Source organism: Barbus barbus, assembly GCF_936440315.1.
Source record: "Barbus barbus genome assembly, chromosome: 30".
NCBI classification, from domain to species: Eukaryota; Metazoa; Chordata; class Actinopteri; order Cypriniformes; family Cyprinidae; genus Barbus; species Barbus barbus.
Genome location: NC_136758.1, coordinates 13,505,572 through 13,520,699, shown reverse-complemented (window position 1 = coordinate 13,520,699; position 15,128 = coordinate 13,505,572). Strand labels below are relative to the sequence as shown.

At 35.8% G+C, this 15,128-nt stretch overlaps 3 protein-coding genes across 4 annotated transcripts; 1 reads left to right on the top strand and 2 right to left on the bottom strand.

The window, feature by feature from the left end:
* Positions 1-644: 644 nt before the first annotated feature.
* LOC306850216 (protein O-mannosyl-transferase 2-like) lies at positions 645-7,728 on the bottom strand. Of its 2 annotated transcripts, XM_079385724.1 has the most exons (22): positions 7,258-7,727; positions 7,094-7,178; positions 6,882-6,986; positions 6,147-6,255; positions 5,938-6,046; positions 5,690-5,849; positions 5,028-5,134; positions 4,842-4,924; positions 4,602-4,711; positions 4,235-4,301; positions 4,096-4,156; positions 3,928-4,006; positions 3,474-3,625; positions 3,289-3,380; positions 3,127-3,203; positions 2,964-3,035; positions 2,620-2,679; positions 2,434-2,539; positions 2,214-2,354; positions 1,651-1,701; positions 1,426-1,537; positions 842-1,202 (listed from the first exon to the last, which is right to left on the bottom strand). In XM_079385724.1, exons 1-22 carry the CDS (start codon positions 7,521-7,523, stop codon positions 1,097-1,099), a joined length of 2,310 nt encoding a protein of 769 aa, XP_079241850.1. In that variant the 5' UTR covers positions 7,524-7,727; the 3' UTR covers positions 842-1,096. The 2 variants fall into 2 exon arrangements, with proteins under 2 accessions (XP_079241851.1, XP_079241850.1); XM_079385725.1 differs by lacking the exon at positions 1,651-1,701 and having other exon boundaries at positions 645-1,202; positions 7,258-7,728.
* Positions 7,729-8,108: 380 nt separating this feature from the next.
* Positions 8,109-9,108, bottom strand: dtd2 (D-aminoacyl-tRNA deacylase 2). Its single transcript, XM_079386270.1, has 3 exons — positions 8,834-9,108; positions 8,682-8,751; positions 8,109-8,575 (listed from the first exon to the last, which is right to left on the bottom strand). The coding sequence occupies exons 1-3, from the start codon at positions 8,945-8,947 to the stop codon at positions 8,253-8,255; spliced, it is 507 nt and encodes a 168-aa protein (XP_079242396.1). The 5' UTR covers positions 8,948-9,108; the 3' UTR covers positions 8,109-8,252.
* Positions 9,078-14,535, top strand: nubpl (nucleotide binding protein-like). The gene is made up of 11 exons (XM_079386269.1): positions 9,078-9,445; positions 9,577-9,724; positions 9,850-9,884; positions 9,999-10,089; positions 10,188-10,227; positions 10,734-10,824; positions 11,096-11,189; positions 11,524-11,609; positions 11,843-11,963; positions 12,069-12,151; positions 12,601-14,535. The coding sequence occupies exons 1-11, from the start codon at positions 9,314-9,316 to the stop codon at positions 12,661-12,663; spliced, it is 984 nt and encodes a 327-aa protein (XP_079242395.1). The 5' UTR covers positions 9,078-9,313; the 3' UTR covers positions 12,664-14,535.
* Positions 14,536-15,128: the final 593 nt, after the last annotated feature.

The window sequence follows — 15,128 nt, the reverse complement described above, 5'->3', positions numbered from 1 at the left end:
CACACTTGAGAAGTACCATTTTTTACCATGGTGTAAATTTAATAAATTGATTACAATTTTGAGTTAAATAGGCTATACTTAAGAAAATACATTAGGATAACTCGAGATGTTAAAGATATTAGCAACAAATTAATCCAGTGACGGAATTAAATACACCATTATCAACATTTTAGTGTGTTAATATAAAGTGATGTGTAACATTAGTTAAATATGACAAATTCAGAGACTGTCAGAGAAAGGACCAGACATTGCAAAGCTGGTTGAGATAAAGGGAGAAATCACCCAGATAAAGTTGCTTGAAGACAGTGGCTAGAACAAAGCCATTTTATAAATAAATGGGGTTATTAGTTTTGCAAGAAAACGTTAAACTTCAGTGATAGGATACTAAAGTGGGGTACAAATATACAGTCCAACACAAATAACACTATTTTCTTCTTAGCATGATTTGGTTTATGAAAAGTATTTTCAGTAAAAGGACTTGTTGCTCTCAAATGCAACACAAATAAAGTCCAAATACATGCAAATTTTTGCAATGTATTCATTTCAGTCAGCTATTGATCTGCATTTAAGGCAAAAATTGCAGTAACACAATTACAAAGGGACAAAGCTAATTATTTTGTAAATCCAGAATGAAATTCAGTGGTATGACCCAAAAATGTCAATTTAATTTAATCGAAACCACAAATTTTGTAGCTGAGAAATATAATATTGTGATACATCAAAGGTTGCTGTTTTTGAATACACTTTCATTTTTTTTCTCAGAACAAAATATGTAACAAATGAAATGTACATAACCCAACTGAAGGAGTGAATATTTTATACATCATTGGAGGGAGTCTTCAAAACTGAAACCTGAAAGGCACTTTATTACTTGTCAGTTTAGTTCTGTCCAGCTACAGCAGTTAAACACCATCAAGCTTTAATGTTATATACATGAATGTAAAATAAAAATAATATTTTAAAAAGTTTCATCACAGCCTAACAGCAGAGCAAAGACTGTACTTCTACAATGAAATGAGCCAGTCAACATGTAACAACTGAAATGGTTAAAAAGATTTTATGAAGTCCTGGACACTTCAAAATTGTCTAAAATTATCTAAAACTCCCAGGATTCCATCCACCTGAGGCCAGCCATGGACGAGGTAGGGTCTTGCGCCAGCGGCCCCCTCATACCATAGGACAAAGGGTGGAAGAGATAAAAGCTGAAACAAGTAGAAATTCAAGTGTGAGATCAATATTAGAAATTGACTGAATTTGTGACCTAAAAAACATAACACATAGAACATTTGTACAAAATGTACAATTTCTGCATTATATAAAATGAATATACTTGATTAATTTACAACAGCATATGTTGTAAAAATAATGAAAGCATAAAAGTGATGTTAGCCCAAAAATAACTAAATTTAAATCTTAGAGCCTTACCTGTAGATGAACCCTAACAGGAGTATAAATTGACCTCCCCTCATAAGATAATGGGATATGGATGAACTAAAGAGATGGTGTAAATTCTGGAGGAAGATGTCCAGAGTAATACCTTAAATAAAGAAGGTCATTAAATGTTAGATTTAAATGTGTATGAGATAACATTGTGTCTAAACATGCTAATTAGTACTACAAAAGAAATGTAGCATTCTATCACTTGCTCACCAATGGATCCTTTGTAGTGAATGGGTGCCGTCAGAATGAGAGTCCAAATAACTGATAAAAACATCACAATAATCCACAGGTAATGTACATGTTTCCAGTCTATCAATTAATGCCAAAAAAGTTGTGCGTTTATAAAAAACAAATTCATTAAGATGTTTTAACATTGCTTCTGGCTAACATACGAGTCCTCTATCCATAACACTGCTTTCTCTACTGTACTGAAAACAACATCTTGTCTAGATCAGGAGACAAATATACACAGATCAAACAAGTGAAAAGAGTCCAAAGCAGTTCTAAATAAATATTGCGATGTTTTTAATCAGCTGTTTGGACTCATTCTGATGGCACCATTCAATGGAGAGAATCCACTGGTGAGCAAATGATGTAATGTCAGTGTAAATTTCTCCAAATCTACATTTTGGATGGCATGAGGGTGATTAAATTCAGCAAATGTTAATTTTTGGGTAAACTATTTCTATTGTAATTACAAAAAGGCAGCTCTGACTGCAGCATAACCTATTGGACCAATGTAGTCCCCTTGGTTATCTAGTTTGCCGTCGTACCTGTGAGCATACTGCTGAACAACATGGCAGGAAAGTAATGGTGGTAGTAGAGTATGCGACCCATGATGTAGAACGGGAGGTAGTGTAATAGCCAACCCAAAAGCAGCATCCCACCACCCTCCATGAGAGTGTGACAGTGCACTGAAAGACAACATCAGCTGTTTTAGACTTGTTCTGATTGGCTCTTTTTAAGTACTGCACAATATGTAGCGCTGCTTACCTTTCCTCATTCCCTCCATCTTCACTCCTCTCTGTTTTGCTAAAGATGCCACTGTCAGCATTAAAACAAACAGAGCCAGACTCAAGAGATTCAGCCACCAGATGACCTGAGGATAAAAGGTCATCTTCAGTAATGATATGACAAGAGATTTTAGGAAACAGACGGCAAAAAAACAGATAAACTTACAGGGTTCCCGAGAAGATAAACACGGTACTCTGTCTCATTCACTCCAGAAAACCTCAAACCCTATTATGAATAATGAATTATAATGAGATAGTACTCCAATAGAAGTGGATCTTCAAAACAGTTTTGTTAGTGTTAAATAAACTTTAACTAAAGCGAATAAAAATCAATTAATAAAAATACATACATTTCATTAGCAATTTTCAATAGAAATAAAAACGGAAAAAAACTATTTTAAAAAAGTAAAGCTTATTAAAATTAATTAATTATAAATAATTAATAAATATTAATAAAATATCACTTTCAAAATAGTGGTTTCCTTTAAACTGTCTTCTTAGACAATTTACCTGATAGTTGATGGGCCAGTGCCAGGGTTTAGAGTTCATCTCGTTGTCTTTGGGCTTTAAACCACTGTTTCCCTAGACAAAAATACAAGGTTTACTAAACTTAAACCCATATACTTGGGTCATTTTAAAAGGTAGATTTTCCTTTAGGGGAATCTTATCTTACCCTGATCATCACAATATGAGACTCCCAGAGGATCTCCAGGAAAGTTGGTTTGAGCACTGAAAGACTGATGTTGGGCACTGTAGACATAAAAAGATGTTGCATGAACAGCTAAGGAAAACCCATCCAATGGCACATTTCTGTCTATTAGCTAAATGAACATACGTTTAGGGTTGATGTGATCCTCAATGTTCCACTGTGTGTTGGGGGTCTCTTTGACATATGGGCTACATGTGACCTCCACTTGTTCCCATCCCCTGTAGAAGAGTAAAATCCAGTTTAAATGGTCTTCTGTGTGTAAAATGCACTACAGACCAGATCTAAGGTTTCTGCTGAATGAATGCTCTCACCACTTGGGAAGGGTCTTTCCAGAGGAGCCAAGCACGCAGCCTGTAGAGCGATGGAGAAAACGCACTTTACTACGCAACACCTTCACCGGATCTCCTTTCTTCCCTCCACACACCTCCACCTGCCACAAGTCATTCATGTCTCCACTTCCATTCTGAAACAAAAAGCCATTATTATTTAAAATTTGTAATGCTACTCTATTGGAACTTACGACAATGATCAATGTTCATTTGGAGGTTTAAAACTGTACTGAGGTTTGATGTTAACTAGAAGCACAAGGTCATGTTTTTGCTGGCAATGATACAATCAGAAAATAAAAACAAAGCTGAATCTATTAAGCCGATAGAACACACACCCATCTAAATCAACCGATAATGGAACATAGTTTCTATAATAATGCCAAAACATTATAATACATGAATAGTAACATCTAATAAAACAAAATACAGTACTCACAATGCCGTAACCTGTGACCTGCAGATGTTTTTTAGTCAGTGGAGCTTCATGGAAATGACTATGAAGATTTCTTGTAGTTCTGATTAAGAAAGCATTGCTTTAAACTAACAGTTCACATCATTCTTTTAGACCATAACTTTGTTACTTTCCCAAAGACCTTATACGTACTCTTTGTGCTCCAGTCTAATGATATCACCGTGCCGGACCAATTCTGGCGGCCCTGTGAGATCTTAGCAGGGAACAGGAGTTATTGATTCTTGTGCAGTGTGTATCTAGAAATATAATGCAAACATGTACAAGAACTCACCGTCAGAGTTGTCAGGTCTCTTGACTAACCATAGGTTGTTATAATCTTTGTGCAAATAGGCAGTAACCTACATGAGGCAAGACGTAAAAAACAGATTTATACAGGAACATGATTCATCATTCTGTTAGAAATGCATTACCTAACAGAATATATACTAAATTCAAAATGTGCACATTTAGATGTTCATAGGTTTGGTGTCTGGAAAATTATTTATTATATACTTCAAAATTTTTAACGGTAGTGTTATTAGAAATTTTTAACCAAAATAAGAATTTCAGATCAGTTTTTCATCTTGAAACCTTCCAGATAGAGTTACTGTAGTGCTGCTGCCAAACTGTCTGTTAGGAGTAAACGATGGTGAACTGACCTGCTGCTGGTGAGCTCCAACACCTTCTGGGTAAAGGTGCCAGTGAGAGTGCAGATATCCTCCTGCTATTCGCAGATTCTTCACAGTTATGACAGAGCCATATGCCAGATCTGTGTGGAGACAGGCGTACAAGCCAGGATATTGTCAGAAAATTGATTCAATTCAATGTTTTTTTTTTTTTTAAGTAAAAAAAGAAACAAGCAGTAGAAATGTCAAACATTGAGCTCAAGTTGTTCTTACACTCTGGCATGGAGGCGTTGTGCAGATTGTTTCCAATTAAGCGTGACTGAAAAGCAGAGCTAAAGAAACCATCCCCAGGACCGCTGTGTATCGAAAAGAACAAAGCTTTAGCATTATTTTATTGAATTGATGTCCAATGAACTGCTTTAATAATAGAACAGAATATTAATATTGGCTCAATCATACCTTCTGTTTAAGACAATGAAGTGAACAGCAAATATTGTAGTGTACAGGAACAATGGGAGCATTATCAACCCCAAAACTCGAGCTAATAAGTGCTTCCCAAAATCCAGCTAGTGAAAAACGAGAAAATATTTTCATTCACAACATGCACTGATGTTTAAAAGTTTGAAATCTGTAAGATTTTTCTTTCTCAGCAAGGATGAAGATTTCTATTTCAAATAAATGCTGTTCTTAAAAAAATTCTATTCATCAAAGAATCCTGAAAGTAGTATCACGGTTTCCACAAAATTATTAAGCAGCACAACTGTTTCCAACATTAATAATAATATGAAAAGCAAATAATTTTTTTTAGAATGATTTCTGAAGGATCATGTGACACTGAAGAATAGAGTAATGACTGCTGTGCTTTGACATTACAGGAATAAATTACATGTTATAATATATTCACATAGAAAACGGTTATTTTAATTTGTAATAATAATATTTCATAATGTAGCATTACAATATGGTGTTTGTTTGTACTGTATTTTTTTACAAAAAAAACTGCCTTGTTGAACACAAGATATATTTTTCAAAGACATTAAAAATCTTACTGATCCCAAACTTTTGAACAGTGTACTATATTTGAGAATATATTCAATCTTGTAACAGGTTCTCATTCATACCAAAGACAAGCTGATGTCCCCAAGCAGCCTCCACAGGTCAAATGCAGTGTAAATTCCCACCAAGAGGATCACAAACAGCCCCACAAACTTTACCCCCAGAGAGCCAGAGAGGCAGACCCCTGTCAGAAGCAGCCAAAACCACCAGGAAAAGCTGTAAGGGCTAGAGATAAGAAAGAAAATTTGCATTTTCTTAGGTACATAAACTCGACCAGTAAAGCTACATAGAAAGATGCTCCAGATACCTCTACCTGAGTCTCTGTGTGTTGAATCTGATCATGCAGAGAACAGAGCTCATGATGAAAAACATTAGAATGGGATCCAGGAGAATGTACTGAGACAGGGTGATACAGCCAGTGTCTGTTGTAAAATACATCAGTGGATTTAGATTTAGATCATCATCGTAATGCCTTCACTGAATACAGGTCAGCTCTGTGTTGATAATCACTTCCACACTCACCAAAGATAAGCAGAGAGGCTGCGATGAGCGCTGCTGGCGTAGAATGTGACAGCTCCAGGACAATAAGGAAGGCAAAAGGAGGAAGACAGGAACCAAGAGCTGCACAGAACTAAACACAAATTCATCACAGGGATTAAAGATTACATTTGAAGAATAATACATAAGCATTACTCAAAAAATAAAACTAAATAAATAACAAAAAAGAGGTATCAGAAATATACATAATCAGAATAACTTTTGGACCTTCAAGTATATTTCAAATACAACTTCCAAAAATATTATATATTTGCATTTTTCATCTTTCAGCTACAATTTTGCATGATTAAATTAAAAATGTGCATTTTGGTGTATGATGTCCATGATAATGTAATATACTTTAATAAAAATGATTTATTATATAATGAACACACACATGCATATAAACAATACTTCAATATATTATTTATTATGCACCATCACTTAAAAGTTTGGGGTCTATAGGTTTAGTTTTTTTTATTTTTTAAATAAGTTTTAAAAAGTCTCTTATGCTGCATTTATTTGAGCGAAATGCAGTAAAATAATAATCTGAAATACTATTGCAATTTAAAGTAACTGTTTTCTAGCTTAATAAGCAAAAAAGCAATATTTCATCTATAATATGAAATTTAATTAAAAACGAATTGAAGAATAAAATGACTTGAAAATAGTTTAAAAGGAACCGTCTTAAAGATATGCATAAATTGAACTGGGATTTACCGCTCTCATCCCCCAGTAGTTGTGGTGCTCATATTTGTCCCCTGGTTTTATGAAGGGAAAGGTCCCATCATAGCCTGTCAGGTATCCAGCGAGGCCGATCAGCATCTGAGTGAGGAGTGTAGAAGCATTCTTTTGAATCACACTACAAACTACATTAAAACTGACTAATTAATTCACATTATCTTACAACTAGCAGGGTCTGAAACCCATACCTTTCCAAGGGGTGGATGGACATCAAAGAAGAAGGTGCGGTTAATGTAATAGCTTCCCATTTTCCCGAAATGAGTCTCATCCCAACTGCAAATGGACCATAATGTTCACTGATCGTGCATTGATAGTAGGTTTACAATCACAATTTTACACATCTAATACTCACCATACATGTGGAGGCTCAGTGATTTTGTAAAAGCGTGTACACGCAGAGAGCACAAGCACAAGCACCAGAACCAGAGTATAACCTGGCACATGGTCATCTCTGGGGGGAGAACTGAGGTGTCCTCCTCGTTTGGGGATCCTTATATTCGCCCCATTAGAAGGCTGGGAAAGGCACTCAGCCCCCTCGTTTGTCTTACATGTTTTTCGATGTCTTACAGCTGATGTGTCTTGTCTTTGCGTGTAATGCTCCTTCTGTCTGCAGTCCATTAGCAGCTTTCTTGAAGACAATGAGTCATTATCAAAGTAACGTGAGCGAATCCACTATAAAGATAGTTTCTTCAGTCGCAGAGTCTGGTTGTGTTGACATGTCGCTGAATGAGAAATGATCTTGTTCATCACTACAAGGATCCTAATGCTTTTCCAGCTCATGTTTGTTGTGCATGTACATAAACTGTTCTGGATTGTTGGTTTGGGAGATACTGAAAATGTCTGCACTTTACTGTCACCTGCTGGACAGGAGAGATGCATTCCCAGATCAAATGTGAGTGAGCACAAAGACACGTCGAGCAAGATTTGTGAAGTACTAATACTACAATTTGTGTCATTTTCTGCAGTCCAAAGAAAATTCTCCAATTTATGCAACATTATTTTCCCTATACTGTAATGACTTTTTATACAGATTGGGTAAATCTGGATCACCTTGTGATTGATATTCCACTTGGAACTGAAGATATCAACTATATTTAAACAGGAGCAAAATAAACAAATATTACAGCTAATTTATGGACTATTTTATCAGATAAGTACTAGATAGCACAACATAACACGAAAACAGACACAAACACCAGGTGTAAGCATTACATATATTTTAATTAGGAGTGGAGCTATAAATGTGTATTAACAGTCTTTCCATGCTTCTGAATGATCTGTGTAGATCCATGTCCTTCATACACCGATATATTAATGATCTACAAACAAACAAAAATGGTACAATTCTTAAAACTCCATTAGATGAGTATAAGGTCCATTTGTATCTAGCTTCAGGACTTGTCTGTTCCCATACGTTCCATGTTTGACCTCTGTAACAGTGTCACTGTTCTTGCATGCTGAGAGTTCATTTTGACAATGAGACACAAAGCTGCCGTAGAGTTTCAAGCCTTCATCTTTCCCAATGTTGCCATGGTACTGCATCCCTTTTCCTTTAGGTTTTCCTCCAAGCGTAGCTTGCGGTACTATGAGAACACTGCCTGGTAGCTGAAGGACTGAGGTGTACTTTCCAGATTCTGTCTCACAAAGCTTCATGTTCAGCAGTGTGTTCACTGAGTGGGAAAACAGGTGTAAATTATATACAGTGTATATTTGATTTCAGAATTAATGCATGCATGTATGTTTTATTGCAAACGTGAGACAGGAGCAATTGCATACCCATTTTGGGGATTATATCTTCAGTTGCACCTTTGAAAAAGCAGATGTAGATAACCATTCCCCTATTAATCTGAACAATCAGAATTACATTAGACAGGTCATTAGTTGGATAATTTCAGTTAAGATTAATTATTTAAATATTTCCCCGATACCTCAACCCATTCAGCTTCACTCTCAGCATCTGGAGGTTTGACCTGCAGTCGCGCGTGCAGACACTGCTGGAGAATCGCTCGCGCTTTCATGCCGTTATCTGTTCTCTCGGACATTGCTACGGAATATGCCGTTTTCAATGACAGTGATCAATTTAATTCCAAAGTAACATAAATAATATAAGTTTATTTTGAATGAACCTCGCGAGTTTATTGGTTATGGAAATGAACTATGGAACTGCAGGGGGTTCCGCTTCCGCGTGAGAATCCAAACAATATACGTCATCAACCGTCGACAGTGCGAGGCGACTTCACGACAGCTCATGCCATCTATATTTTTGTAAAACTGTATTTGTGATATATTATATGATTTATTCAAAAACGCATCCAAGTGCTAAACCGATAGAAACGAGTGTCACATGGAAACTGTCTTTGTTTTGCTCGTGACAAAGTCTGAAATCTCGTCTCTGGGAGCTTTATAAGATGATTAAATTACACGACAGCTACAAAAGACTTTTGCAAATATATACATTGTCCTCAAACATTATAGGCACACCACTTTTGGCTAGCAGATTTGTTCCTACACATCAAAATAGACATGAAATCCGCTTCAAGGTAAGTAAACCTCTTTAATATGTAGTTATTACAGGTGCCCTATTATCAGTGCTGTATAGATGCATAACCCCAACGATATTACAGTTTAGACTGTATTACAAACACATATTCTCTCCTTTTTTTCTGTTTAGACTTCAGGTGCTGGTGAACGAGCTCTACAGGAGAGACAGAGGCAGCACATGGCACGAGGTTTGCCAAAACAGAAGCCCATAGCTGGAGTCAAAGAGGTCATTGTTGTTGCATCAGGGAAAGGAGGGGTGGGAAAGTCCACAACAGCAGGTCTGTTGTCTTTTGCATTCATTGACCTTTGTGTTTCATGCCACAATAATTTCCAATCTGTGTGTTTTACTCTTTCAACTGCCAGCATTTCTCTGAAATCCTTATTTAGTTTAATGTCTTCACAGTGAATCTTGCTCTTGGACTTATGGCTAACGATCAGGTGACATTCAGATAACCCTATCTTAGACACTGTATTGAAACCACAAAATTATTTCACTTTTTATGAGACATTTTGCCTTCAGTAATATCCTTTTCGTACCACTTTTGCATGTAGAGTAAATCGGTGGGTCTTCTAGATGCTGATGTCTATGGCCCCTCCATTCCAAAGTTAATGAACCTAAAAGGAAACCCCGAATTAACAGAAAGTGAGTTTGTGGCCACATTTGCTTTGTAAACAAAACAGATCTTGTTTTATAAGAAAATGAGTTTGTCAATCATGTCTGATCCTTTTTTCGTTTCTCAGAGAACTTAATGAGGCCACTTGTGAATTTTGGGATTCCTTGGTAAGTACATGACTGATTAATAGTTACAGTGCAAACGTGTTATTTTATATAGACTGCTGTTCAAACATTTGGGGTCTGTAAGATTTTCAAAATGCATTTAAAATAAGTCTTTTATGCTCACCAAGGCTGCGTTTAGATGATCAAAAATACAGTAAAATGTTATTTAAAATGTAAATAATTCTTGTGATATCAAAACTGAATTTTCAGCATCATTGCTCCAGTCTTCAGTGTCACATGATCCTTCAGAAATCTTTCTAATATGCTGATTTGCTGCTCAAGAAACATTTTTTATTATTACCAGTTTGAAACCAACATTTTTCAGGATTTCTGTAACATAAATGTCTTTACCGTCAGATAAATGCAATGCATTCTTGCAAAATAGAAGTAAAGATTTAAAAAATCTCACAGACCTCAAACTTTTGAATGTTAGTTTTGTTTTTTTCTTTTATACAATTTAATGTTTAAATGGTTTAAGGTTTTAATTTTTGCTTCTCCCACCTCTACAGTATGTCAATGGGCTTTCTGGTTGAAGAGGTTGCACCTATTGTGTGGAGGGGTCTGATGGTGATGTCAGCTATTGAGAAACTCATTAGACAGGTGTGCAATTTGGATTTGGAAATTGCTGTTGATAATAGGATTTTGTCAAATATCTGTTTTTTTCTTAGTTGTCCTCATCCAGCACAAATAGATGTGATTTCTTCAATAGAGTTCAATTTCCATCCATTGGCACATTCTGAATGATTGTGCATGAATTATTCTCTATCCTGGTTCCATGTAAAATTGTGTCATTTTCTGCAGTCTAAGAAAAGAATCCAATTTATTCAACATTGTTGTTCCTTTCACTACCATAATGACTTTTTCCATGCAGGTCGATTGGGGGAATCTGGATTACCTTGTGATTGATATGCCACCTGGAACTGGAGATGTCCAACTGTCTATTACTCAGAATATTCCTATAGCAGGTAAATAAACAAATGTTACAGCTGATTTATGGTCTGTCTGCCTCTTTTTGGCATCTATTACAATCTGAAAGAAGCATTCTACCTAATGTCAGTCACAACACAGCGCCATGGATTTTTCCAACTCAGATTGTCATTTAAGGTTTGATTGTCATTGCTTGTATCAGGTGGGAGGGAATTGGATGCATTAATGTTTTCTAGCATTTGGAACATTCATTATGAAATCAGTTTTTACCGCTCTTAAACATAATGTAAGTACATTTTGACTGGTTTATACACCAAACATCAAGCTTAGTTGTATAATTTGTCCTAAACTGATCTCCATTTTGTCTTTCAGGTGCTGTAATCGTGTCTACGCCTCAAGACATTGCCTTGCTGGATGCACGAAGAGGTGCCGAGATGTTCAGAAAGGTCAACGTTCCGGTAAAGCATTTGCTTTTGTATTTAAAGGCTCCAGCTCCAACTTATCCTTAAATTATAATGGAAAGTTCATGCTGATAGAGACCTACATTGAAGCAATATAAACAGCATTAAAATATTAATAACAATATCTTTAATCATTGTTTTGTGTTAATTCTGTGACAGTTATTCACTGTCCCAGAATTGGTGTCTGTATTTTTTGTATTTACTTTTAAGGATGTGCTTTGTCCTTTCAGGTGCTGGGTCTGGTTCAGAACATGAGTGTTTTCCAGTGTCCCAAGTGCAATCATCAGACACACATTTTTGGCTCAGATGGGGCTAAAGAGCTGGCTCAGACCCTTGGTGTAGAGATGCTTGGTAAGGCCTGTATGCATATTATGCGGTCAAACTGTATGTAACTAGATTTGATTCAAGTGGATTGGCCAGTCTGTGAGGACACAAGGTTTTCTCTTCTCACTCCAGGAGACATTCCTCTTCATCTCAACATAAGAGAAACATCAGACAAGGGACAGCCTGTGGTTGTGTCATCCCCAGATAGCCCAGAAGTAAGTGAATCATGTTGGATTCCTGTCTTGCTTTTCATTGGTTTCCATTAGTTACTTACTATAAGTCTTTCATGATCTTTGGGTGCAAAAATTTGGTACACTACTTTGGTAGCATATATTGATAAATGACAAAATTGAAATGCAAATATTGCATATTTATTGTATATAATATACAGTTGAAGTCAAAAGTTTACAAATACCTTGCAGAATCTGCAAAATGTTAATTATTTTACCAAAATAAGAGGGATCATACAAAATGCATGTCACTGATTATTTAATACTGACCTAAATAAGATTTCACATAAAAGATGTTTACATTTAATCCACTAATAGACTAATCAGCTGGCAGATTTCAGTCAGACAGAATTTCAACATTTATAGAACTGACCTGAAATAAGATTCATGAAATCATTTTCTAATATATTCATGCACATTTGCCTGTTTTGCAGGCCGAGGCTTACAGAAGAGTTGCAGCAGCAGTAGTACACCGACTAGCAAAGCATCCGAGATAAACGATGCCCACATTTAATGTAGTTTTGCTGACCTGAGGAAAATATCAGCATTGTATCATTGTCTCATACTTGTTTACCAATTTAAATCGGTAACACTTACCTATTAGAGAACTATAATTTATGTTCTTTATTTATGCACTGACATACAGTTCATGTTATTTAGAGATTAAAATAACAAATATTAATAAATCATTTTGGCAAAAAGTAAGCTTTCATTATAATGAAAATAAGAACTTACCACAGTTATGATGATATTATAAGTGCCCTAATGTAATATCCATGTCTCAGATATGGATCTTTTCCCACCAGAATAGACCGACAAGATGTTTACCTAAAAGGAAATGGGTCAAAGGGCAGGTTTTGGGCAGCTCCAGTCAATGTCATTGATTTGACTTCAGCAAAGTGTCATAAATATGTTTATTACAGATCTTGACCACTTGATGGCAGTCATATGTTTTCATACATCTGATTGTGCTTTGTTTGATTTATAGTAATAGCTAAATTAGGTCTTTCACTTAAACTATGAAAAATGTTCCTCTTTTGACACTAACATGATTGGACTCTTCTGTTACTTAACTACATTTAATAAAGATAAACGGTCCTGGTCCAATAGGAAAAGTGGGATGAAGTTTTCATGGGATGAGAAAAACAGGGTCACTTCCTGCATATTTTCACATCTCCCTTGACTCAGCTGAAACAGCCGTATTCAGTCCACCCCTGCGTAACACTGGCCAGACAGACCAGTCTGTGATTCATTACTGCAATGAGACTATTTTGCTTTCTTTTAGACTCAGTTGCTTAATTGTTCCCAGAAGACCAACCCCGGGGTTTCAGCTGTACAATGACCTCAGCTGAATTTGGACAGTTTCACATTTGGTGTTATTTATTTTCTCTTTGTTTTCACGATAAAGAAAGCGTTATCCCGATAACGTGCCTTGACTTATGTCATTGAGCGCAGTGCTGTGACTCACACTCCCATGAGTGTGTCATTGAGGTGGAAACAGCCAATAAACATCCATTCATATAGAGATGTAGAATTCACCAAAATTCTGCCTGAAATTTTTGTCCCAGAAAGGGAATTTCACAACGAATGGGAGAAGACCATTCATAAATCTGATCCTAGATCAGATGACCTTCACTCATGAAACCTTATCTGCTTGTGAGACACTGCATCACATGGGCATATTCAGATTACTTAACAAGCAACATGATTGAGCATGCTTCAGGTAATTCCCAGCTGGCAAGAAACAGATTTCTAAAACGGTGTCCTTGTGGCGTTCTCAGTGGCATTATAAATGCAGACTTTGCCCCATGTGGTAAATGTGGCTTATAGCTTCCACTTCCTAAGGCTATGGAAAAAAATCTATAATTAAATGGGGTAGCTGTGCAGCCCAAGAGGACAGAGGGCAGTCTTATTTCTGTGTCATCTTTGATTCATGAGCAGATACTGTTAATAAGATAAGCTGAGGTGCAAACAAAAGACATTTAAGGAGAAATCGTTATCTGTAAAATGAATATTGCTCAAGAATGGTCTCTTCACTATAAATCATTCTAGTTTTGTAATGTAAAACAGCAGTTTTTCAACTAGATCCTGATCAAATCATCATTATTATTGCAAATGGCATACAAAATTACTTAACTATATGTGGTAATCTCTGCATCTTTATGGTTAGTACATGATGAAGTCTTCATGGCTCAGGTATTGGCTTTATGCCTGTAAACTGGCTGAAGTGGTGATCTGCACATGTATAATAGAAGATACATATATATAATTGATTAAAATTATGTAAGGTACGTGCCTTCTGGGGCCGAGGTTTTTCAAAGCAGCTAAAGTACACTGTTGGCATGTATAATAAATCTTCATTAATGCTATATCTTGAGACCTGATTCTAAGAAACATCAGAACACTTTTAGAAATGTTTTTTGCAAAAATTGGACATTTAGGGGCATTGCCTTAACTTTGTACCTTATTTACCATTAAAGGGTTCATAGTATACCTTACTATAGTATACATATTACTATAGTTAAAATTATTAAAAAAAAAATGAAATTGTAAAAAGTTTTAGTGAATTACTATATAGAATACTAACACTGCAGACAACACGACAGGTTCAAATATTAATGAAAACTATGATAGAAGCTAACAACACTGCATACTACTACACTGTAAAATGTTTTTTTCGAAGTAAAAAAATATTATTGCTTTTTTTTTATTATTGGAGCATGTTTTACAGGAAAATACTATTCCAGTATTTCTACTTCAAATTTCACATTTACTTGAATGTTATTGCCATTTCTTTGTATAATTATAAAAATAATCCTACCATTTTTTCAGCATAATTATAAAACAAATTATCCTACCATTTTTTTTCAGCACCCTCTAAATAATCTTTTATGAACTTATGAAATTTTTACCCCCCCCCCCCCCCCCCACACATCTATTTAATAAATTGGGATTTTTTTTT

Coding starts and splice junctions, on each gene's coding strand:
- dtd2 (XM_079386270.1), bottom strand. CDS start 8,947: ATGTCCGAGAGAACAGATAACGGCATGAAAGCGCGAGCGATTCTCCAG. Junction 8,752..8,833: donor GTGAAGCTGAATGGGTTGAG/GTATCGGGGAAA, acceptor CTGATTGTTCAG/ATTAATAGGGGAATGGTTAT. Junction 8,576..8,681: donor AGATATAATCCCCAAAATGG/GTATGCAATTGC, acceptor TTTCCCACTCAG/TGAACACACTGCTGAACATG.
- LOC306850216 (XM_079385724.1), bottom strand. CDS start 7,523: ATGGACTGCAGACAGAAGGAGCATTACACGCAAAGACAAGACACATCA. Junction 4,925..5,027: donor TTCATTGTCTTAAACAGAAG/GTATGATTGAGC, acceptor TTCGATACACAG/CGGTCCTGGGGATGGTTTCT. Junction 3,626..3,927: donor AGGTCACAGGTTACGGCATT/GTGAGTACTGTA, acceptor TTTTTGTTTCAG/AATGGAAGTGGAGACATGAA.
- nubpl (XM_079386269.1), top strand. CDS start 9,314: ATGATTAAATTACACGACAGCTACAAAAGACTTTTGCAAATATATACA. Junction 9,446..9,576: donor GACATGAAATCCGCTTCAAG/GTAAGTAAACCT, acceptor TTTTCTGTTTAG/ACTTCAGGTGCTGGTGAACG. Junction 10,228..10,733: donor GTGAATTTTGGGATTCCTTG/GTAAGTACATGA, acceptor CCACCTCTACAG/TATGTCAATGGGCTTTCTGG.